Genomic DNA, 26164 nt, shown 5'->3' with positions numbered 1-26164 from the left:
TTTGCTATGGAAGTTTTTAAACATATCTCCTTGTGTTTATATCTAAGGATTGTCTATAGAGTGTAAACTTAAGAAAGGAATTTGAGTCAAAAGATATGCATGTGCTCCACTTTACTAAAGATTCTCCAAAGTGAATGGGTAAGTATACTCTATCAATCAATGCATGAGCGTGCCCACATGCTTACCAATACTTAGTTCATCAGCCTTTTAACTTGTATCAATCTGTTGGGTATGAAATATCTCATTATGATGTTAACTTTCACTTTCTTATTTAAAAGCAAAGTTTATCATCATCTCATTTGTTTATCAACCAATCAGTTTCTTCTACAAATTAGCCCATGTTTCTATTTGGTTTTGTGTCTTTTTCTTATAATCTTCCAACAGTTAACATACATTGCAAGTTTCCTCTCACCGTCTGAAAGCTTTTTCACTGTATTTGGTTTGCCGAAGTTTAAAATTTTAATATAGTCAATTTTTCCTTTATGTTGTCGCTTATTATATCTATTTTAAGAAATGTTTCACTCCTCTGAGATTATATATATTCTATCAAGATGTAGGTTGATAATTATGACATCTGAAACCCACTGTCAAATGACTTAGCCAAAAATATTTTTAATTTTCAAGACAAAAATAAAAAATACATGTATATGACAAAATATCAGTAATTTTTAAAATCTAGGCATAAGTGGGTGTATCAGTGGAGTTCACTCCTTTTCTTCAAATTTTTCTGAATGTTTGAAATTCATATTAAAAAGCTGGGGAGGAAAATATTTATTTTCTCTACATGTTCTTCTAAAAGATTTTACTTTCATATTTATATTTTTCTCTTGAATTTATTTCTGTATATGACATGAAGAAAGGAAATCTAATTATACATTTCCCTATAGGATAACCGATTTTCCTAGCACTGTTTTCCCAATGAAATACAGTATCTGTTATTCATCAAGTTCTCATATAATCCACAAAGTAGGGTATTTACTCTAGGATAGATAAACATAGTTTTATAGTAGTCTTGAATCTAGCAGGACTTTTTCTTCAAAACTATCTTGCTATTTATATTAATTTCTTGTGGCTGCCCTAACAAATGCCACTAACTTGGTGGCTTAAAGTAGAAATTAATTCTCTCACAACTTAGGAGGTAAGAAGCTCAGCATCAGTTTCACTGGGCCAAAATCCTTCAGAGGCTCTAGTGGAGAACATTCCTAAAGGAGCCAGCTTCTGGGCTCCTCTGCTTATAGCTACCTCACTCCAATTTCTGTCTCTATCTACACACTGCCTTCTTTTCTTCTGTATGTCTTGTATTTCCCTTAGCCTCTGTCTTATAAGGATATTTTTTATTAGATTCAGGGCCCACCTGAATAAGTTGGGATAATCTCCCTATGTCAAGATCTTTCTTGGAAAGGGAAAATGACAACCCACTCCAGTATTCCTGCCTGGAAAATACCACGGACAGAGAAGCTTGGTGGGCCACAGTCCATGGATTTGCAAAAGAAACAACTATCTGACTAAATAACAACATGGATTTGTGAGTTTCAGTTATGTGGATACTCTAAGAAGCTAAATAATTAAAAGCATTATTTGAAAATTAGATCTTTCTTAATCATACATGAAAGACTGTTTTTCCTTATAAGGTAACATTTGTAAATTTCAGGGATTGGGATCTGGTGTATTTGAGCTGCATTAGATTATTCTTAGCCATTTGCTCCTCCATATAAATTTTGGAATCTACATGTTAAAATTCTGACTGGAATTATACTGAATCTGTAGATTAACTTGGGAAAAGCTGACATTGTTATTAAATCCATTTATGAATATATGATCACTCTTGATTTGTTTTATAACGTCCTTCAATTACGTTTTAGAATTTTTTCCTTAAAAGCCTTACACACCTTTCAATAGATTTATTCCTGAGTACCTTCCAGTATTATACGTTTTAAAAGTTAAATCTTCTTTTTTTGGTTTTGTTTTTTAGTTGCTGTGTCCAGCTCTTTTGCAACCCCATGGACTATAGCCCACCAGGCTCCTCTGTCCATGGGATTTCACAGGCAAGAACAGTAGAACGGGTTGCCATATCCTTCTTCAGGAGATCTTCCCAACACAGGGATTGAACACACGTCCACTGCATTGGCAGGCGAATTCTTTACCACTGAGTCACCAGGGAAGCTCCTTAAATCTTCTAGCAGCTAAAGTCAAATTTCAATAAGTTAATTTATGTTGAATTTATATCCAGATATTCTACTGAAGGACTTCCCTGGTGTCTCAGATGGTAAAGAGTCTGCCTGCAATGCGGGAGACCCAGGTTTGATCCCTGGGTCGGGATGATCCCCTGGAGAAGGGAATGGCTACCCACTCCAGTAATTTTGCCTGGAGAATTCCATGGACAGAAAAGCCTGGCAGGCTATAGTACATGGGGTTGCAAACAGTCAGACACAACTGAGCAATTCACACACACACACACACACACACACACACACACACATTCTGCTGAAATCCTTTTACTTCTAATAACTTGTCTGTAGATGCTCTGTAGATGCTCTTAAGGCATCATTAGTTTCATTCTCTCATTTCCAACCATTTTTTTTCGTATCTTACAATTACAATGCTGGCTCAGGCCTCCACTACAAAGCTAAAAACAGAGGTCCAACAGATCTAAGTTTTTAGTGGATATCTTTTACCAAAGAAAGGAAGTTATTTTCTACATCTATTTTGCTATTTTTTTAAATGAAAGTACTAAATAACATAAAATGTTAGGGCAGTGAATTACATTAATACATTTTTTGATGTTAGCATATCCTCGAATTCCTGAAATAACCCAACTTGACTAGGGTGTATTCGCTTTTTTCTTTTTTAATAAACTACTGGACTCTGTTCCACTGTTTCCTTTCTCAGAAAATGACACCATAATAAATCTGTCACTTTACCCATAACTCAGGAACCACTCTTGACTCATATTCAAATCACCAATTCTATCAATTTTACCTCCCAAATCTCTTGAATCAGTCTACTTCTCTCAATCTCTACTTTCACCTCCCTAACCCAAAATATCATACTCTCTCATACAGACTACTATTAGAATCCTCTAATTATTATCAGAAAATACTTTATTGAGATATAATTCAATATCATACAATTTCCCATTTTAAGTGTACAGCTGATGGGTCTTAGTATATTTACAGAGTTGTACAACCATCACCAGAAACAAGCTTAAAATTTCACTACTGGCATTTGTCTCTCATCAATTTGTTTACCACAATGCAATAAGAGTTTTCCAGAAAGTAAATCTCATTTAATGATTAAATGTTTATCAAATTAATTTTTATGTGATGAACTATCTAGTTTCTTCAGGTCAAGGTTTATTTCCCTAGTCAAAAGCGTTTTAGAATGTTAAAAGTGACTATAGATGACACATACCTAGAAAGCTGTGGGCGGTTGGTACCAGCATTGAACAGAGTGGGAGAGGCATGGGTAAACCACTTCTCAGAAAGAAGGTTGTATGTTTCAATAGCAGCGTCAATATCTTCTTTGTGAATCCCCACAGATACCCTCATCAACATGTGTTGTGGTCTTTCAGCCACTAAAAACAAGAGAAATTTTTCACATGAAAACTAGGCTGAGATATGTACTTGAGCCTAAAAAAAGGAACAACAAAAGACAATTTAAAAAATTTTATACCAATAAGCAGCAAAATTATTCATAAACTAAACCTAAAGTTTAAAGTGTTTGTTAGTTAGAGTTTAAATAGAAATGTTAAGACAAACAGCTTAAAGTTCTATTTTCAATATAATGAACAGAAAATATAACACACAAACACATTCATGTCTCACCCTTCCCATTGATCTTCAACAAATAGGATCGCTCCAGTGTCTAGAAAAAGCAAAACAACTGAAAAGCTTCCAGAGCATAGTTTTTAAAGACATAGTAGATATATCATTCACAATATGCAACTATTTAAATCTGTGCAGTTTTTAAAATAATCTTAAATGACAAGAACATCATATTTAGATTTACTAGTTTTAGCTTAGAACATTATCAATTGACTATTTTTTCGGAAAAGAATGCCTAAAAATTTCTGGAAAAAGCCAACTCTACATTAATATGTATAATGTTCATAGCAGAAGTTGTGGTATTCATTATATCATAATGGTTCATATCATTAACATTTATAAAATGCTTATAACAGGCTAGGTACTGACCAAAGCAACATATACACACTCACTTAAACTTCAAGAGCATTTGATATTGAAATTTTATTATTATCCCCATTCTAAAGATGAGAAAACTGAAGGGCAAAGGGATTAAGTACCTTGCTAATAAGAAATGAAGCGATGATTTGAACCTAGGTGGTCTGACATCAGCATTCACATTCTCAATCACTACATAACACTGTTTATCAACACAAAAGTACCTAGAAAACCACTTGGCACATAGTAGGAATTCAATAAATAGTTGTTGCATAAACAGAATAATATTGAATCATTCTGGCAAATTAGCTGCATAACTCCACAGGTATCTAGAAATACTATTTGGAAAATTTGAAAACTGCAAAAGAATAAGCTATCTTTCCTTAATTCAAACAATCACCACTATCCTAACCCCACTAATCCCTCAGGACCATCCCAACTCCCAGCAAATTACTACCTTTATAATTATATCACTAAAACATAAACAAAAACCTGTATTTCCTAATTGAAGAAGGAATTCCCACTTATTTGAAACCCATTATTTACCTTAAAGCCAAAGTAATTATAAGAGAAATCTCGGTCATAGATAATTGCAGAATTCAGGCGCTGATGAAGGTTTAAAAAAAAAAAAAAAAACCCATATTAAGATAATTACACTTATTTTCACAAAATTTGTTACCTTTCAGCCCCGATTTCAGAACTAAAATTGATACAGGATACAAGAGATAACACTAAGTATTTTTGTTGTAGAATAGAAATCCATGCCTAATGTTAAGGAAAAAAATTATATAAATTGAGTATCCTAACTAGGTTTAAAAACACATAGATTAAAAGACTAGACGAAAACATATAAGTTGTACATAAGTAAAAACATAAATGTGACTTTCCAAACTTTCCCTATTATGTTTACAGTATCTCTAAAAAGGGAAAGAATATGAGTATAAAAGGGACTATATTATCATCCTAAAACATGTTTTTAGATTAGCTATTAATCCAAAAGTATTGGAGCCATGTAAATACTAATACATATCTTTATTTTCCATTTTAAACTGTACATAATTTATGATAAACAATTACATTAATTCTAAGGCTAATCAAATCCATAGTCCTTTAACAGATTTTAAACAAAATATTACTGTGACAGTGATGTTTTAAAGCAGAACTGGCCATTGCTACAGAGCTTGTGTAGGCTATAAAGCCATTTAAAGGAAACAAAGCAATTAGGTACAAATACGCATTTTGGATAGAAGAACATAGAGCCAATTTTTCAAAATGCTATCAGTGTTTCCATATAAGGATCCATGTCCAAGCACTAGAAAAATCTATACAAAATTCCTCACTTTCTCTTAAACTTTTAAGGGCATCTTTGTTGCCAAGGCAGGTAGGGGCTTTGCATGACTAATGGAGAACTGAGATACTCGATTATCAAAATTTATATTTTAGATACAGGTTTTTTATGTCATTTATTTTTGTTTCTCACCTGTCTTCAAGATTATACACACAAATATACAAACAACTCACTCAGTTTTCTCTCAGTCTCTTTAACATCAGATACATATTTAGAGATAGCCAACTAATCACTCTATTACCTACAGTTAAAATTGATTTCTAATCTGTGCAGATATGCATGGTAAATAAATTCTGTGTGCAAAAGGGTTGGCTGGATCTACCCATCTTTCCCTCTGTCCTCTGGGATGTAGTTAAGAAAGGAATTGAAACACAAATGGATAATTTTTAAGTTGCTGAGCAAGAAGATCTTCCAAAATTTAACCTGAGCAATCTTTTTGGAAGTCAGTTTGGCAATGTCTACCAAAATTTTGAATGCACATACTTTTTAGCTCAGCAATTCCACTTAAGGGATTTACCCCACCAGTATACTCATCTATAAGCAACGTACTACCATATGAGAATACTGATTGCAGCGATAAATGGAAAACAAATATTCATCACTAAAGCAATTCTTACATATATATATAATGATATGGCTATAGGATAGAATGCTATGCAGGTGTTAGAAAGAATAAGGTAAATTCATAAATGCTAATAAAGAACTATCTCTAAGATATACCTGAAAGTGAAAAAATATTAGAAAGAATAGTATGCACAGTACATTAGCACTAAAAGGAAAAATAAATGCACACACACCATGTGTTACAGAACAATTCTGGGAAAAATACATTTTAAAATGACAAAGTACTATTCTTTCTAGACAAGAAAAACAGGATTCAGAGAAGAATTACTTTTTACCTCTATCTCTTATCATAGTGTTTAAATTTTTAAAAATGTGTTCATTGCCTTAAAAAAACAACCTATAAAAACTTTTTTACCATGAAAGTATTATACATACATCTTTATTTGCCAAAACAATATCCAATGTTGACTTGGCCACCATGGGAGAGTGTTTGCCATTGTGTGGGTTTATATAGTTGAAGAGGTCTTCCATTACATCTAAAAACAAAACAAAAGAAAATTAAAATACCAAAATCACTTAACAGCAAATTCAATCTTCAGGTTAACAATTTAAAACAGTGGTTCTAGCATGTATATTATCTATGGTGAAACGGACCACCAGCCCAGGTGGGATACATGAGTCAGGTGCTCGGGCCTGGTGCACTGGGAGGACCCTGAGGAGTCGGGTGGGGAGGGAGGTGGGAGGGGGGATCGGGATGGGGAATACATGTAACTATATGGCTGATTCATGTCAATGTATGACAAAACCCACTGAAATGTTGTAAAGTGATTGGCCTCCAACTAATAAAATAATATTTAAAAAAAAAAAAAAAAAAAAAAAAAAAAAAAAAAAAAAAAATAAAACAGTGGTTCTCAACTGTCTTTCATCCGAACTCACCTTAGTACCTAGCAAAGAGAGTGCTCAATGGACAAATACATGTTATATAAACATACACAGAAATTTACATAAGTAAAATAAGGAAACCCTTAAAGAAATAACTTTCTAGAGCTGGAGTAAGCATATGCTCTTATAGTTTGAAAAAGACTGCCAGACAATTCTCACACCTTACCCCATTAAGGACTTTTTAGGTGAAAATAAAGAAAAGCATAAATTATAATCTCAGGTTTTCTTTTACCCTAACAAAACAGAAACGCAACTTAAAATTCAAAATCTATCATCTCAAGGATTTTACTTCTACAAAAGCACATTGAGTAATAAGCTCTCTCTCTTTCAGACATCATAGCAGATATTTGGTCCTCTGCGTTTATATATAATACAGACACATACAAAGCTGGCATTCTGACACTGACTTGAATCCATGGATCAATTTTGGAAGATCTGATAGCTTTACTCTTACAAATCTACTGAAGAGGGAGATATAATGTTTAAAGTCCCACATAAAAGATCTGGAATTGAGAGCCAAAAGATTTCTATTCTCAGTCTACCAGCTGACTTCTTACATATCTTACATACATAACAAATTATTTAACCTTCTTTTCCCACATTCTCTGAACTGTAAAATGGGAGTGATGACTAATGGTGACAGAAGACTGATTGTAACATTTTGTTTAACCTAGGAATTATCAATAAATATTATTTTTTTTCCAACCATGCTACCACCAAGCATCTAAAGAGGGGCTTCAAAAAACAAAAAAATAGAGAGAGAACAAAAAGATAAAGAAAAGTTTTCATTGACCTTTCCACACAGCAGATGAGCCGCATGGAGAAACAGAAAGTTCTAGTCTCCCTCTGCCACCAACTTGCACACTTCTCTTTTTCAAACAAGATGTAACTTTTCTTTTGATACTCAAGGTTTCATTCTAGTTCACTTATACATTTTCTGAGAATACTAAATTCTTTCTTTTTCTTCTAGACTCACCACTGAATACTTTCTTGGTTTCTTTGTGCAAGTTAGAGACGGCAATCCTTGCTGCCAGGATGGCATAGTCAGGGTGCTTAGTAGTCAAGGTTGCAGCTGTCTCAGCAGCCAAAGTATCCAGTTCCACAGTAGTGACTCCACTGTATAAGCCTTGGATTACTTTCATGGTGATCTGAGCCTATAAAAGCAAAGCTAAGAATTACTTGTGCTTTTCCAGGAACCAACATCTTCCTTAAAAGAGCAATGAAGAAAACAATCAAATTTATGTAAAAATAAAAGACAATTTCCTTTTATGAAAAATCATCTTTCAGAATTGTACACTGTGGAAAATTTAGTAATGAGACTTCATAAGTGAATAGAGCTGCCAGAAAATGCATACTCCATATACAATGAAGCGTCCAAAGAAAGAAGGAAGGAAAGAGGGAGGGAGGGGGGAGGGAGAGAAGAGAGGGGAGAGAGGCAGGGAGTGGGCAAGGGAGCAAGGAGTGAAAAAAAGAAGGAAATTCGTTTTAAAATCTAAGTAGAGCTTCACAAAGATTAACACACATAGGGAAACAGCTGAGAACAGACCAATTTTTCTGTAAGTATTTTCCCATCTTTCGTTCAAATTTTCTGTATGTAATCATGGTTCAGGCCATATACGTACCTATTTTCCCGTAATTATTCGTAGGGACAAGTACAGGAAAGCAAACAAATCAAACTTTAATCAGTCTAGTGAAAGGAAATGAAACTGTAAATTAGAATTGGGACTGAACCGTTAATTTAATGATAATTTAATGGCTACTCTTTAACACCTCCCTGGTGTGAATGGCTTCCCTGGTAGCTCAGACAGTAAAGAATCTGCCTGCAATGCAGGTTCCATCCCTGGCTCAGGAAGATCCCCTGGAGAAAGGCATGGCAACCCATTCCAGTATTCTTGCCTGGAGAATTCCATGGACAGAGGAGCCTCGTGGGCTACAGTCCGTGGTGTCACAAAGAGTCGGACGTGACTGAACGCCTTTCACTTCACTTCACTTAACACTTCACAAAATATCTCAACTTTCATAATCTTCTCTGACATTTCACAATTACCTGTGAGATGGGTATTATAATTATCACCACTTTACATGAGGAACCAGGTTGCTGGGACTTGCCCAAGGTTTTTAATGTCTAAGTCTTCTGGCTCCATATCCTATTCAACCTCACTACATTTCACTGTTTTCAAGACCATACTGTAAGAGGCACCCCTTTTTAAAATACACAATGCCCAAGTCAAGAAAGACAAATTCTAAGTTGTGTGTTACTGCTGTTCAGTCACCCAGTTGTGTCCGGCTCTTTGCAACCCCATGAACTGCAGCACACGAATCTAAGTTGTATATATGTATGTATTTACTGAGTCTTAAAAAAAACAACAACAGATTAGGGAATTCCCTGAATGTCCAGTGGTTGGGACTCCGAGCTTCCACTGCAGGGGCTCAATCCCTGATGGGAACTAAGGTTCCACAAGCTGTGTGGCCGCAAAGGTAAAAAAAATTAATCCAACAGAAAATGAATGCCATTTCCCAGTTGACCAAAGCATGCCCCTCTCAAAAAAACAAAAAAAAGTGTAATTACTAGTTTAAAATTTATCCCAATTACATGTTAGACCTAAACTCAATTCCTCCTGATCACTTTCTTCTCAGCAGGTAAGTCATGTTCAGTAAAAGAGTAGTGAAGTCTTCTATACACTTTCTGGTGCTACAAGGCAAGTAATCAGAACTCAGAATAAAACAACATCCATGTGCTAATAACCACTCCAGATTTAAAGCATGCAGATTTGTTCATCTACCCTAGAACGCTCATGTTGGCTCCAGCACCCTTGCACTCTGAAATGTATGCAAGTGGCAACAGAACACCTAGGAGTCAAGATACCTAGTCAAGATACCAATATTCTTCTTCCTACACTCTCATTTGTACAATCACCCCCCTTCTCTTTGAACCTTTCTTATCTATAAAACAAGGGAGATAAAATAAGATGATCTCTCAGGTTTGTTCCAACTCTAATATTTTAGTATTCTAATTATTGTGTAGTATTCTAAATGTAAAAGGAAAATGATAATAGATATATCTTAAAGCTGTATAAAATTATTTTCTTTCAACTATTTGGTCAATTCAATATTTATCAAGCATCTAATTATGTATGTGTTAAGCATTGTGGATATCACAAGAACAAGATACAGACCTCCCCAAAATTCTAGGGAGGATAGGAACATATAAATTCTATACTAGGTGATTAAAGTTATGAGGCCAGTGCAAGTGCTACAGTAATACAGATGTTGTTGTTGTTCAGTCGCTAAGTCATATCCGACTCTTTGCGACCCCATGAACTGCAGTGTGCCAGACGTCCCTGTCCTTCACCATCTCCCAGAGTTTGCTCAAACTCATGTTCATTGAGTCAGTGACACCATCCAACAATCTCATCATTTGTTACCCCCTTCTCCTCCTGCCCTCAATCTTTCCCAGAATCAGGGTCTTTTCCAATGAGTCAGCTCTTAGAATCAAGTGGTCAAAGTATCGGAGCTTCAGTGTCAGCATCACTCATTTCAATGACTATTCAGGGTAGTAATATAGATAAAATATCTAAATAAGGATGGGGCAATATGGGTTTTAAGAAAAAAGATTATTAGAGACTCTATTTAGTAAGATCATTTTGAAAGTCATGTGGAATCTGGATAGGAAGATGGCAAGGTGAGGAAGACCTGGAGGACACTTTAGAGACCACTATGGACAGCAGTCTAGATAAGAGATGCTGCAGATCTACAGTAGAGGAGTTACAGAAGCTGAGGAGGAAAGCAGAGCAACTTGCTTATGGCTCTCCTGAATTTAAAGGTTGGCTGTGAACTCTATATTACTTTAATGTATCCCTTCTGTATGGATAACAAAAAAGCAAATTTCAAACCAACTTCTACCCAAATGACCACAATTTCAAACAAGTTTTACAATAGATTTTTCCCTAATAAAATAAAATAAAAATAAAATAAATTTTTCCCTAACAAAGAAGCCCCTAACTGAAATGTTCATATCAAGTTTTCCTCTTTTCTCAGCTTTATAGTTCTCTGAGAAGTCAGAACTCACAGCACAGACCAAAATTTAGGGGAAAAAGTGAGTTTCTTGTTTGCTTGTTGTCTTTTTGTTTTGCTTTTTTGCCATGCCACATGGCTTGTGGGATCTTAGTTCCCTAACCAGGAACTGAACCCAGGCCACAGCAGTGAAAGCCCAGAGTCCTAATCACTGGATCGTCAGGGAATTCCCAGAATAAAAAAGGTTTTAAACAATAAATTCACATTTTATATCCAAGGCTGTAAGAGAATACCAAACCAGAATATGTATATATAGCAAGAGAGTGAAGGGGAAAAGATAAGAGACAAGTAAATGGAATCACATGAAACAAGCAACCCAATATATAAATCCTATTTACTTACAGGATCAACAAAGTCCATATTGAGTCCATAACAAAGCTTCTGGATTCGGGATGTAATTTTGTCGAACATAACTCGCTCCTGGCGGCCATCTAAAGAATCAAACCATACAATTCGTATTAGCACTTACTAACACAGCAATGCCACAGAATCAAACATAATCAGCATGTGAACTTTTTAAACTGGCCAAAATGAAATGCTATTTTGCAGATAAAAGACTCAGACCCCAAAGAGATTCATTGAGAGATTATATTTTCATCTTCAAAAAGGAGAGATTCTATACTGAGTCTTCCCTTACATTACATATCAGATGGATTCTTGCAATAACTTTCCCAAATGATCTGTTCCACCCCAACCCTTGCCCCAAATGACAGGCATAATTATTCTTTAAAACTTAAGTCAAAACCATGTCATTACTCCCCTCCCAAGAGTGGTTTATAATCTGTTTCAGAATCAAAGTCAAAATCATTATAATAGTCCACAGAATCCTATATAACCTGCCCTGGGAGCCCCCTCCCCCACGTCACCTCCTACTCTCCCACCTGACCCTGGCAACCCTGACTGCTTACTATGTATACCTCTACTAGATCTTTGCTCAATGTCAACTTCTCAATAAGGTTTTTCCCAATCACTCTATTTTAAATTGCAATGCCCCAAACACAGCCTTGCCCCTCTTACCCTCCTTCTATGCTTTATTTTTCTCCAGAGCACTTCTGATCATCTGACATGCTCTATAGTTCACCTAGGTATTTGTTTATTGTATGACTCTTTCACTCATTCACTAGAATATAATTTCCAAAAGGAAAAAGATTTTGTCATGATTTATTTATCAATGTATTTATTCCCCAGTGCCCAGACCAAAGCTCAAGGCCTAGCACATAGCAGGTACTCAAATAATTATTGAATGCTAAGTGATTTCTAAACCTGTCTCCATCCTAACACCTTCATGATAAATACGGCTTACGTACTTTCCTAGAGTAATTAATGACTTGAATTTACCTCATACCATGTAAAGAAGTACTTCTTTCTACTTGTAACTCAAAACAATCTTCCAGGGGCAACCTCTCATTTTTTATTTTGGGGATATGGAAGCACATACATATGGACCTTATATAGTTAGTCCTGTCATGATTTGGACTTATATCCTGTAGCTCTTTCTTCTTCCTGACAAAGTCTGGCTGGTCCAGGGGCTTTCTCAAAAGTTTGATAAAGAATAATGAACAATAAGATACTGCTAGTAACCCATCATCAATAAAAGAAGTTAGTTTTTCATGTATATTATCTGTGGTGAAACAGACCACCAGCCCAGGTGGGAGGCATGAGACAAGTGCTCGGGCCTGTTGGGCTGGGAAGATCCAGAGGAATCGGGTGGAGAGGGAGGTGGGATGGGGGACCGGGATGGGGAATTCGTGTAACTCTATGGCTGATTCATATCAATGTATGACAAAACCCACTGAAAAATAAAAATTAAAAAAAAAAAAAAGAAAATGGAAAAATAAAATAAAATTAAATTAAAAAAAAAAAAAAAAAGAAGTTAGTTTTTCTTAAATACTAATACATTAACTAAGATAGCCCTTCTCTTTCTGATTACCATTGGGATCTCCTTTTCTAACAGACTCACATATGCATTGTTTAACTCTGGAATAGACTAAATTAGCTGGCACACACCAGGACTGAGCCCTTAATGCTCTACTAACTGGTTAGGCAGATAGGTGACCACAAGGCAGTATAAGCAAACTGAAAATCTGCAGCTGTCAAATTAATCAGGAACTGACAGAAAGTACAAAAGCAACTCTCTAAATTCACACTGGGAAGGGAAGGAACACTAAAGGAAAAAAGGATCAGTGATCCACTGTTCTCTAGCCTATCATTTCATTTGATTATTTTTTTTCAACCCATAAACTGATTTCATCATATCACTAATCTCTGCTTACTAATCCCTCCTCTTCTATCAAACAAGGCCTTCCTTAATTTGGTTCCACATCTCTTCTACTGATTCTTATGAAATATCCTACATCCCAATAAGGCATCCCATTCCCACATCCATATAACTGCTTATACCTTACTTTGCCCAAAAGTCCTTCTTCTGCCTTTCCATATATCTAACTCCTATTCACTCTCCAACTCTCACCACATCCATGAAACCTGCCCCAAACACTGTAACTCACATTGCCCTCTTCCTCCTGTGAAATCCTCTAGAACACTAATTGTCTGATTTCCTCCTGGGTATAAGCTGTCTTTTTAAATTCCTCTCTTCAGGGAGACTCTGCTAATACTGTAAGACCAAGTATATGCCTCTTTGCAAGATATGAACTTTCTATTCCCTCTACCTACAAAGTTCAGCTCACATATCTTCACATAGCTGGCTCTTAGTATTATTCAGAGCTCAGTTGAAATGTCACCTCCTTACCTGAGGACCCAATCCAAGGTTACCTTCTCATTCATCTTTATCACATTACCCTGTTTTACCACCACCATTTCACAAACCACTCTCTGGAATTAACTCATTCTTGTCACTCACACCAGAATGTGAACTCCAATGAGAAAAGGAATTTAGCTTGTTTTGTTCACTGCTGAATCCGTAGTACCTAACACAGTTCCCAGAATAAGAGATGCTGAATATGGTCAGTCCTCTGAATTCACATCCATAATCAGTCTATGATCTGTAGTTGGCTGAAGCCCTGGATGCTGAACTGGAATTTGCACATGAAGAATCCACAGAGACTGAGGGATGACCATGAGACTTGAGCATACATGGATTTTGGTATCCACAGCAGGTCCTGGAACCAAATGCCCCATGGATACTGAGGAACGACTGTAAATACTTTCTGAATAATTGAACGAATGGGTTGCTATAGCCTGATTTTACATATTAGAATTCTGATCATATTATGTTAATGTTTTCATCTATTTTTCTCAATTGATTGTAAGATCTTTGAAAGCCAGAACTATTTCTGCCTACTCACCACTTTAACCTCAGTGCCGAGTACAGTAGCCACACAGATCGTAAAATAACACAGTGGGCTGTAAAGGGAATTAGGAAGGATGGGAAGGAAGAGGGAGAGGAAGGGTGGTGCGGGAGAGAGAGGATCTGGAATAGAGGAGATTATCAGAGTGCAAATAGATGCTTTAGAAAGTACTATTTTGCAAAGTTTGGTTCCATTTTACGTAAATACTTACATATACATGTGTGTACTCAGTCATAATGGAAAATAATTTTTACTGTGGGTTACAACCCAAAGTTTTGAAAACACTATACTGAACTCCGAAGCACACTTTACAGCTTGGCTACATTGTCTTTATTCCAATGGTTCTCAACTTTTAATCTTAACTTCCTTAAGCAATATGATGCTGTCCCACCAAGAATAACAAGATAGCAGATAAGAAAAATTCATCTACTATTCCCTTCTGTTATCTAACACTTTTCATATAGATTACTCCTATATCCCTAACAGCCCTAAGATCATGGAAGATGGAGATGCCTTCTCCCTCTGCTATTAACCTCATGGTGCTTGGCAAGACATTGGTACATTCAGTTAAGTATTTTAAGTTTACTGCAGTTGCCCTCCTGAATAATTACACCACGATTAGCAAAAACTGCATGTGTTAGTCTGCTTCTATACTATCATTCCAAAAATAAGGGGAGGAGAGAATACCCTAAACAAATTAAAGATCAAAATTAAAATAAATCTACGTACAACTTTGTATATGAACAAGACTTGCTGAATGTTACTGGCAGTCTAGCAGCAAACCATCTGGATCAAATTATGTACTCTGAAGGAATGAGAAACAAAATAAGACCTGCCTTTTATTGTAGGTAGTACTTTTTAAACCACAGTATTTGAAAGTGGACCCAAAAGGTTAAAAATGCAACAAAGAGGTGCTACCCACTCCAGAGATTTATGATCACAAGTTTATGATTCATCTGTTACAGATGTATCTTAAGAGCTTCTCATCTTTCCAGATCTTTTTCTAAAGGTCTAAAAAAACTGAATTGTCCCCTCTCACTTAAAGGAATCAACCAACAGAAGTGCACTATGTGTTTCAGTCTTTGGTCTCAACAGCTAAAATGGGAGACTAGAGAAATGTAGAGAATGATGTTTCAAAGATACTAATGACAAGAAGGGCCATAACTCTATCTCTAGGCTGTAAACCACCTAGTTAGAACCAAATCAACTACCTTCCTACTTACAACACTCATCATATTCTATATTTTAAAGTATTAGGTTGGTACAAAAGTAACTGCAGTTTCGGACTGTAAATCTTAAATCATTATAACTAGGCTCAAACACATCTTTATTAATCAAAATAGGAACCATTACAATCAACACATTTTTGGTAATGAGAAATAAGTTCCTTTATTCCTGTAGTGGAAAAATCTGAGCTTTGGGATTCAACGAACTCTTGGAAAGCATTTTCTGCCTCCTCAGGTTGTAGAAGCGTTCTGCCTGAAAAAAGTTGTCAAGATGCTTTAAGAAGTGGTAGTCAGTTGGCGAGGGGTCAGGTAAAAATGGTGTATGAGGCAAAGCCTCAGAGACCAATTCATTCAACTTTTGAAGTGTTGGTTGTGTGAAGTGCAGTCAGGCATTATAGTGAAGAATTGGGCTCACTCTGCTGACCAATGCCAGCTGCAGGTGTTGCAGTTTTTGGGGCATCTCATTCATTTGCTGAGCATACTTCTCAGATGTAATGGTTTCACCAAGATTCAGAAAGCTATAGTGCACCAGATCAGCAGCAGATCACCAAATAGTGACCATGACCATTTTCTGGTGCAAGTTTGGCTTTGGAGGGTCTTCTCTCTTCAACCACTGAGCTGGTCATCACCAGTTGGCGTAAAAAATCCACTTTTCATCACATTTCACAGTCCGATCGAGAAATGGTCATTGTTGTGTAGAATAAGAGAAGATGACACTTCAAAATGATTTTAATTTTCGGTCAGCTCATGAGGCATCCACTTATCAAGATTTTACACCTTTTCAATTTGCTTCAAATGCCAAACGACCACAGAATGGCCGACTTTGAGTTCTTCAGCAACTTCTTGAGTGGTTGTCTAAGAGGATCAGCTTCGATGATGGCTCTCAATTGTCATCAACTTCCAATGGCTGACCACTACACTCATCTTCAAGGTTCTCTTTGCAAAACTTTAACCACCACTGCACTATACATTCACTAGCAGTTCCTGGGCCAAATGCGTTGATGTTGCAAGCTATCTTTGCTGCTTTACAACCCATTTTGAACTAAAAAAAAATCGCTCAAATTTACTTTTTGTCTAACATCATTTCTATAGTTTAAAATAAATATAAAAAACAGCAAATAATCCTCAGCAAAAAAGCACAAAGTGAGAAATATGCATTAAAATGATGTATAACATAACCACATTTATTTAAGAATGTATTCCAATACTAAAACAGCAAAGTTCAAAAATGTAAAACCGCAATTACCTCTGCACCAACCTAATAATTATCTCATCCACTTCTGGAGCATCTATTCACTGGCAGGTTCAGTACTAAGTTTGGGCACAGAGTCCCCGTCTTTGAAACACTCACAACCTAGTCGACAAAACAGTCAGTCAACCAGTATTTACTAAGTGCCTACAATTTTGAAATAACTTTAATGCTGTAATAGAGGCATATTCAGTAGACTCAAAACTTGTTCCTATCTGTCCCATATGGTTCTCTGTTAAAGGTATGCTTTGCTCTTGTTTTTCCAACTTGATTATAAACTTTTTTCTTCCTGAGGCAAGTCTGTCTCCTCTTAACATTAATTTCACAGAATCAAGCAAAGGACTGACACAAAGGAAGTCCTCAGCAAGTCTAACGGAAGATGTGTCGAGGAAGAACACAAGGCTCTTCTTGGTCCCCAACCTGTCAGAAGATGTCTCGGCCACCCTACTCTAATTCCCTATCTCTTCCTGTCAAAGGTAAAGCCAACTAGTCCCGATCCCAAACTCCTCTGGGACTACTCTTCCCAACAACGGAAACACCCAGCGACAACTCTGTGGAGATGTCTGAGACTGACTTTTTCACCCCACAGAAAGAGATCAGGAAGCTGGTAGGTGCCCCTGTAGAATGCAGAGCCCCTGACTACCTAGCTTCTCCCGGGCCTAGGCTAGGACAGGTGACCAAGCTTTTTTTATTGTTGTGACCAACGGGTTCGAAGTCCGGCATCACCAGCCATCTAACTGGGTGACCGTGCAGTCCCGAAGCCTCTCTCTGCGCGAAATGCAGCTAATAACCCCTACCTCAGGGGCTCGCGGAGAGGAATAAAGTGCCGCCTGCAAAGTGCTGGGCGCACACACTTACAACTCACTAAGGGAAAGGTGATAGTACTCTTTAGAAAAGCGGCTGGATGACAGAGCCGAGGGGCGCAGATTAACGCTCGGAGGGGAGTTGGGTCCGACTGACCAAAGGGCAGGAGGCCAAGCAGCTGACAGGGCGGGAAACCGCTGCCGGTAGCGCGGGAAGCGGCAGAGGCGGGCGGGCGCGGCTAACTGCTGGGCGCGGCAGCCCGCGTCCCTCACCCGCCGCCCCCTCCCAGGCCTCTCACCTCGCTTGATCACATGCATCGCAGCTAGTAACTGAGGCTGTAAAAGATGCGACACGAGACTGCAGCTCTGAGGCTCCGGTGCGATCGAGAAGGTGGCCGAGCACGGAGGGTCAGGTTCGAAGGTTTGCTCGGGTGCAGGGCCTGGAATTAGGACCAGAGAGCACTTTCCTCCACAGAGCAGAGGAAGGCAATCCGAATCCCGTTCCCGCTCCCGCCAGCCGCGACGCAAAAGCAGCGCGACCAAGCTCGAGTGACGTCACGCGATGCAGCCAGCGCCGCGGCGGGTGAGCAAGGCTAGCGTAGCAGAGTCGGCCTGGCCCCACAACCGCCATGTTGAGTGTGGGCAGGGCCGGGGAAATGGCGCCTCTCCTACGGCACCGTTGGGAGTGAACGTGCTTGGCGGGAACGCAGACATCCCGCCGCCATGTTGGATGTGGGCACAGCGGAATCCAGGGCCCAGCCCGCCAGGTCTTGCCCCGCCCCTCTTGCCGGCAGTTCCCGCAGGGGTCGAGAAGGTTTTAGTGTATTGGAAACAGCAAAACTCTAACCACCAACTTTTTCTTGTCTTGATGGTTGTTATATTATTATAACCCAAGACTGCGGTCTGAGGTGGGCTCTAGCCAGAGATACGTAGTTGGAGGCTGGGAGCTCCAGACCCTTCTTAGGTGGGCCTGAGTCCGGTTGGGAGAGAGCCTTGCTATGCTAAGGAAGGGCCTTTGAATTTTATCCTCATAGAAATGGGAGCAAGCGTTCGCAGAGTTTGAGTGGGCAAGACTATGATCCGTTTGCTTTTAGAATTATCAAGTGGGTGGTGGCAGAGATAGGGTCAGCAGGAAGGCCTTGGAGAGGTAGAATGGACAGGACTTGGTGACCAAACGTGGGGAGTAAGCATAGGTGAGACATGACACACATGTCTGATGTAGAACCTTCTGCTTTGGGCTAGGCAAACTAATCTTTATGAAATCTCATGTGGCATTCTCCACTGTAAAACCTTTCATTGGTTCCTTATTGCCATCAAGGTGATCCCAAGGTTCCCGTGAGGCATAGCAATACCTCAAAGATATTGGTGATTTGGTTCTCATAGGGACAGAGTAAAGGGACAAAATAGGTCATTAGTTAATCCCACTAGGGGATTTTAAGTAGAATAATTATGGGAGACCCCTATAAGTTAATGATTACTCAAGAAAGCAGACTTGCTTAGCAACAAAACCATGCAACACAAGCATGAGACATGTCCCCAAACAATAAAACAATGATGGCATGAGCCCCACATCCTGCCCCATGAGCTCAGTAAGTTAATGATCCGTAGGACATGCTCTCTGCACACATTAAAAAAAAAAAAAAACATTATGGACCTAGCTTGACTGTGTTGGAAAACACTCCCCTACTCAACTTGGAGGAGGAGCTAATGATGTCTACTCAAGAAAGACAAAGAAGTTCTTCTCCTCCCGGCTTTTCCTTTGATTATAACTGTAGCCTAGTAAATTCTTGGGGCATGGCACCCCCCTCACCAGCTTGTAACCCTCACAAGCATCCTATTCTAATAAATCACCTCTTATTTATCACTTTGCCTCTTGCTGAGTTCTTTCTGCACTGAGACATAAAGCACCAGGAGTTCTAAAGAGCCCCCTGAAATGACACCAAATGGTTTCAGTTCCAGACCACTGCAATATAGCAAATATCATGATAAAGCAAGTCACAAAATTTTTGGTTTCCTGGTGCATATAAGTTATGTTTACACTATACTGTAGTCTTTTATGTGTGCAATAGCATTGTCTTAAAAAAGTGCACAGCTTAATAAAAAAAATACATTACTGTTAAAAAACATTAACCACCATCTAAGCCATCAGCAGTGGTAATATTTTTGCAGGTGGAGGGTTTGAACTACTGCAAGAATTACCAAATGTGACACAGAAACAGGAAGCGAGTAAATGCTGTTGGGAAAAAAATAAGACTCCCTTGACACAAATCTTCAATTTGTAAAAAGTGCAATACTTGCAAAGTGCAATAAAATGAGATATGCCTATAATTGTAAAAGTCATAGGTGATCAGTGAAGCTATATGATAGGATCAAATAGCCTAGAGGTAGGGTTGCCAGGTTAAGCTAATAAAAATTTATCCCCAACATTTCATAGGACATAATTATATTTTTAAAAAGTTATTTGTATAATATTCACATGTAACTGAGTATCCTGTATTTCATCTGGTAACCCCACCAGAGAGTTTTGGGTAAGGTATTAGAGTTTCATTTTCCCTTGGCAGAAGAGAAACGTCCCTTCATCCTATCTGCTATGCCACAGAGCACAGGGAACACAATGAGAGTCAAAGCCAGCAGAGGTTAAAATCTCCTACATGCTTTATTGGACTTCAGAGAGTCTTATGAAATAACACAGAAAAACCCATGTGAGGCTGTCCAGGGGGTACAAGGCAGTCTACAGCCTAGAACATCCTAAGACCAGCCCCAGGTGCCCCCACCCCAGGCCCAAAATAGGATCCCAGAGTAAAGATGGCAGGGAGTGGGGCAGAGGGAAAATACCTTTACAGCCATAGCAAAAACAGGTAAGGGAGAGAGTTGTCTAGAGGATGGGAAGGGTGAGGGGGAAGTGGTCACACAGCCACCTTGACCTACACCAGCTTCCTCAGCCACCCTGTCCCTAAACCGGCTGTGTCCTTGAGCCTCTGGCCCAGGCTATGCAGTAACATAAACACGGGTCTGACAGGGGGAGTATGTGGTGCAGGCACTTGGGAAATTCAGGAGATTTCATTTTTCAATTTTAAAATGTCTTTTGGTTCAAATGTGACAACACTCTGCCCAACAGCTTCGGGGCCCCATTAGAGCCCTCTATCATAGCTGAGGCTCCTATGGTTGGGGAGCCAACTGTCCTGAGCCTTAGGAGTAATGATGCTTGGGGAGCATTTGGGCAGCATCTCTTACAGACAAACCCTCCTGCAGTGTGGGGCAGTGGGGATAAGAGAGAAGCAGGTGTGGGTGAGAGAAGAGAGAAAAGGTGACTGCCTTGTAGCCCACATCTCTGGCTCCTACTCATCCTCAGACTAGAAGCTGCTTCCAATCTATCCCTGAGCCTAGCCTCTCTTCAAAATCCTAATGACTTGCTCTCTGGGAATTGGTTTTACTCCCCCATGGACCCCTGGAGTCCTAGTAAGCTCCAACCCGAGGTTACCTCTGGCCCACCACACTTCCAGAGAACAAACCTCAAATATTAGGTCCTAGGCCCCAGTCTGGGGCAAAGAGAACCATCGTCAGTGGAGGCGGGGCGGGGGGTGGGGGGGGTGTGCAGAGGGTGGAAGAGATCTGAGGCACAGGTGTCAGAAGTTACTCCCCCTTTCTCCCCTGCTAGCTGCTAGGGGAAGTTGGGGAGTGGTGGGAGGGAGAAGCCTGAAAGCAGGAGACAGAGAGTAACAAGAAACCAAACCTCAAAACTGGGACAGCAGAGACACAGAAGCTGAACCCCAGAGGTGGAGCTGGGAGCTGAGGGGACAGCAACTAAGACATGCACTGAAGTGGAGAGGGAGTGCAGCAGCAGCCCATGGTCGGGAAGGAGGCAGGCCATGGTGGTCAGTTAATAAATAATGCTGAAGGACCCAAGGACGTGGGGGGCAGGTATGTACAGTGCCCAGGCCCCGGAGCCAGCCCCTCCCAGGCCCTGTGCTGGGAGCCAGGTATCTTGGAAGGGAGGGGAGGGGAAGCAGAAGACCAGGGAAGGACAAGTTGTCCCACCATTGCCACCCCATCCTGCCTATTTCTTAAGAGGCTTCTTAAAGATTTTGAGGGGAAACTTCTTCCGGCCTGGGCTGGAGTCTGTCTCCTCGCCAATGGAGCCATTATCCTCCTCAGCCGCAGCCTTCTTGCCAGCCAGGTGGGGGATACGTGTATTTCGGCTAGCCTGGAGGGCTCGGCTGTCCCCAGCTGGAGATGGCATGTCTGGGTCTGGGGGACTTGGGCTGTGAGAACGGGAAGAATCCAAATGTGGAGAACCACCAGGTAGGGCCGGGGAACTCAGCTCCATCAGGCTGTGGGCCTTGTCCAGCCCGTGGTTCAGCGCCAGCAGTGCTTTCTTGGCCAGGGCAGGGCTGTCAGGCAGTTTGTCCACCAGAGAGCCGGGGTGGGCCCCCTCAATCAGCCGGTGGCTGCCGTTGGAGGTCATGGCACTGAGAGCCTCATCTGCAGCACGGATCATCTGAGGAGGCTTGGGGGCCAGACGCTGGCGGTCACTCATGTGGAGGGAGGACTCCGAATCGGAATGGGTCAAATCCCTGCAAGACAGGTCAGAGAAGAAGAAAGAGACACACAGAGGGTGGGGGGCAGGGGGGAATTTGAAGAGGAGAGAGGGACCATGTAAGAAGACAAGAGCAGGGTAGGAAAATGGGGATGGAGAGAGGGGCAGGAGAGAGGAAATAGGGTGACCAGCAGGTGGGAAAGAGGGAAGAAGGAAACAGAGGCAAGTTGACATGCACAACAGAGGAGGCAGGAATAGGGAATAGGATAGATTGGAGAAGAGATAAGGAGAAAAGAGTAATATGGGCGGGGTGGGGGGGGGGAACATGGGGAGCAAAAGGAGAAGCAGGTAGAAATACAGAGGACCAAGGGAAAGAAAAGAGGGAAAAGTGATGGAGAGAAGAGATAAGAGGCAAAAACAAATGTCATTATACCATTAACTCTCTGGCTAAGGGCTTTCTAAGGTCTGGCTCCCACCCCTGATGAATAGCCAAGTCTTAAACCGATGCAGCCATAGGCTTCAGCGCTACAGGCATCCTCTTCAGCAAAATCTCTGCTTCCAGAGCTGGTTAGACTTCTCAGGACTCAACCCTAAGCTAACATACATAACTCCTGTCCCACCCGGGGACACATCCAGTCTGGGCCAGGCCCCAAGGAGCAGGGAAACATGCAGTCAGTGGGCCTGACCCGGACTGGGGAGAAAAAGACTAGAACAGCCTTGCAAACAATCCTTCACCCCCCTGAAAGGCCAAGATGCTGCCTCTTCCAACCTTCTCTCAGGATTCAAAGAAGATCACAGAGAAGTGTTTTGGATTCAAAGTTGGCTGGCAGTAGGAAGACTGGGGTCTTTTTCAGAGCTCTGCTGACAGGGAGAATGTATGGAGGTGCAGAAAGACAGGATGTTGGCCTTTAAGGAGCAGTGGTTCAGAAGAGCTGCCCACTGGAAGTCCTAAGGTCTATTTCAATTTCCATCTCTGCCTGAGACTTGCTGTGTGACCTTGGACAAGTCATATAAACTTGCTGGTCCTCAATTTTGGCCAAATGAAGATAACATCAATTCAGTTATTTTGCAAGACTGTTTAGAGGCCCAAGTATGTTGGCAAAGCACTTGAAAATGTAGAAAGAATTGTGAGAATGAAGATGATGAGGCCAGTCAAGCAGGAAGACCCTTCCATGGGCCACTCACAAGAGGCTTCTTTGCAAGGCTGAGCTATGGGGACATGGCACTGCACACTGGACATGCACACAGAGGTGGTCCAGCATAGATGAGACCCTGTAAAGGGCTGGCTATTCCTAAGAAGACCATGAACTAATTCTGGATGCCACCCCTCCTGCCTTACAGACAAAAAGGTAGATACAGGAGTCCCCTCCCAATCCTTCCACTTTCCCAGAGGCCCTAGACCCCATGGCAGAGGCAGAGGCCAGAGGGCTAAGGGAAATGTTTAAATATCCACGTCAGAAAACTAAAGGGAAAGGGTCATGAGTGGGAGGGGAGAGGACAGCACAGCAGGACCTAAACAGGAGAAGGCTGTGGGTAAAAAATTAGGGAGGGGACCAGGCTCCAAAAACAGGCAGAAGCAGGAGGCTGGCTAATAGTTATTATAGGTTTAATTCTCAGTAGGAAACAATTAACCAAGCAGTCACTCTGTGGGCCAGTACCTTCCTGGAGACATGGAACAGCAGAGAACAATCTCAGCTCCAACTTCCATTCCAAATACTGTTCCAGCCACCTACTCTAGTATTTTACCAAGCGTCTCCCACTTGCTTTCATATTTCTGATGGTGCCCTCTCTTCTGTCTAAATGTGTCCTTGTTTCTCTAAGTCCCAAGATTTTCCTCTCCACACCCTGCCTTTTTCTACACACATATCAACCGCTGAGCAAGGAGCCAAGGAAATTCTGGGGAGCAGTCACACTGGGACAAGGGGCCTTCTAGACTGAGGAGGTGAGGATTCTAGGAGACTGCCTTTTCAATGCCAAGGAAGGAAGAGAGGTCAAGAGGTTGGGGTCCACTCAGACTCACTCCTCCTGGCCTACTGCCCCATTTGGTCATGATTCCCAGCCCTCCATGCCTCCATCATCAACAAAAGCTGAGGCTTCCAAAGCAAGAAGAGAACCTAGGAGGAAGCCTGGGTGGACATGTGAGGGAAAGGGCCCACTGAGCAAGCTCGCTTTCCCTCCCTGAATCTGAGACAATTCAGGGCAGGGGTGTCCCTCCCCAAAGGCTGGGCTGCCTTGGGCTCCCATCCCAAGCTACTAACCTTACTAGAGAGCCTGTTTGCCTTTAGAGATGATCCTCTGATGCATGGTGTGAAAGAAAATTCAGTAGTGAACAGGCCAGGTGGACGCAGGTACTCCTTCCCTTCCCCCCGCCCACTTTGGCCTTTGAGCATGAGATTCACAGCGTCCTCTAGTTCCCCCAAACCACTTTGATCCTGTCCATCTGTACTGGGAAGGGCAGTCTCCTTGCCTAGGCTTCTTGATGAAAATGAGGATGAGGATGAAAATGAGCAACTCTGCTGAGTGATAACACTAGGAAAGGCTGTCCTTTTGTGAAAGAGAAAGGAACAGACTTCAAGGATAACCATCCAGAGTCCGAGGGGCAGAGCTAGAAAGACTGGTATCCAGAGTGACACAGAACCAAAAGGAAGCAACAGGGTAAGCTGCAGTTCAGAGGCCAGGACTAAACCGTGGTCACAACTTCAGAGATGAGAGGTGCTTTCTGAAGGTCTTTCTGAGGGTCCTCTAAGCTTGTTCACGCAGGGTCAAGGCTACTATCTCTTACCATAACCTGTCACCTTGAGGTGTGAGCAGGGCAAGTCCCTGAAGCTGTGGGAGAAAGCCTGTCATCAGTCCTTACACAGTTCACTTACTGAGACCTTGTGGAAGCCCAAACATAACTAACAGCATCCTGGAATGGAAAGCCAACTCCTAGTCTGTGTTCTGCTCCTCATTAGCTTTGAGACCTGGGAAAATTACTTAATCTGCAGAATCTTAACTCCTTCTCTGAACAGGAGTGTTTTCATGCCTGCCTGACATAAACCTAGCTTGTCCAAAATCCTTAAATCTGTTTCCTCCTCCCTTCTGAAAAGTAATTTTACGAAAGGTACTACGTTTTCCTGTCACCCAAACTAGAAACCTGGGCATCATCCTAGATGCCTCCTTCTCCTCCACCCCTCAAAGTCAGTTACCAAATTAATACTCTTGTTTTTACCCCCAAACCTCATTACCTCCCCTGGTGGCCTACTACAGTGACTTCCAAGTTCCTCTAGTATCCCCATTCTTTCCTTTATACAGGCTATAAAATTTTATTTCTAAAATGCAAATATGACCAATTCACTTCCTTCTAAAAGCCCCTTGGCAGTTCTCTGTCTCTTAAAGGGTAACAGCCAAAGCTCCTAGCCTTTCAGAGCCCTGAATCATTCTAGCCTCCTTTGCTACTCTGTCCCATCAACATATAGCCAATGTTCTAACCACACATAGATCAGATTCTCATGAACTTCCAAGCCTATATATGTGTTCCCTCTGCCTAGAATACCCAATCTCCTTTTCCTGCACACAGGTTGTTGGCACAAATGTCATCTCTTTTGTGAAGCGTTCCACCCAGGTTCACACTGTTAGTCATTCCCTCAACACCCCTATAGCACTTATCAACTGTTCCAGAATCATTTATGTACCTCTCCCAGACCAGACCATAATTCTTGATGGCTGAGATTATATCTTATCATCTACAAATCCCCATGCCCAGCAGTCTGGCAGAGAGTAGGTATCCATAAATGTTTGCTGAGGGGATAAAGAAGTGAGGACCCCACTGAGATAACGGATGTGAAAGTTTAGGCCAAAGTGCTATAGGACCGTGAGGGAGGGGGTCTGTTACTCATTTTAGAGTCAGCAAACCCCAAGGAGAGAAGGAAAGAAAGGTGTAAGGCATTAGG

At 40.7% G+C, this 26164-nt stretch overlaps 2 protein-coding genes across 4 annotated transcripts in view; both read right to left on the bottom strand.

The window, feature by feature from the left end:
* Positions 1-18224, bottom strand: part of RRM1 (ribonucleotide reductase catalytic subunit M1) — a 37123-nt gene extending 18899 nt beyond the window's left edge. The window contains exons 1-7 of the mRNA XM_065944547.1: positions 17995-18224; positions 11452-11540; positions 8012-8189; positions 6529-6629; positions 4728-4787; positions 3825-3864; positions 3412-3574 (exon numbers count right to left, since the gene is read on the bottom strand). Coding sequence (XP_065800619.1) covers positions 3412-3574; positions 3825-3864; positions 4728-4787; positions 6529-6629; positions 8012-8189; positions 11452-11540; positions 17995-18013 — 650 coding nt within the window. The 5' untranslated portion in view covers positions 18014-18224. The remainder of the gene's footprint in view (positions 1-3411; positions 3575-3824; positions 3865-4727; positions 4788-6528; positions 6630-8011; positions 8190-11451; positions 11541-17994) is intronic.
* A 2108-nt stretch (positions 18225-20332) lies between these two features.
* Positions 20333-26164, bottom strand: part of STIM1 (stromal interaction molecule 1) — a 197466-nt gene continuing 191634 nt past the window's right edge. For all 3 annotated transcript variants that reach the window (XM_065943987.1, XM_065943988.1, XM_065943989.1), the window contains one exon: positions 20333-22269. In XM_065943987.1, coding sequence (XP_065800059.1) covers positions 21753-22269 — 517 coding nt within the window. In that variant the 3' untranslated portion in view covers positions 20333-21752. The remainder of the gene's footprint in view (positions 22270-26164) is intronic.

Source organism: Muntiacus reevesi, chromosome 9, assembly GCF_963930625.1.
Source record: "Muntiacus reevesi chromosome 9, mMunRee1.1, whole genome shotgun sequence".
NCBI classification, from domain to species: Eukaryota; Metazoa; Chordata; class Mammalia; order Artiodactyla; family Cervidae; genus Muntiacus; species Muntiacus reevesi.
This window is presented reverse-complemented; position numbering and strand designations above follow the sequence as displayed.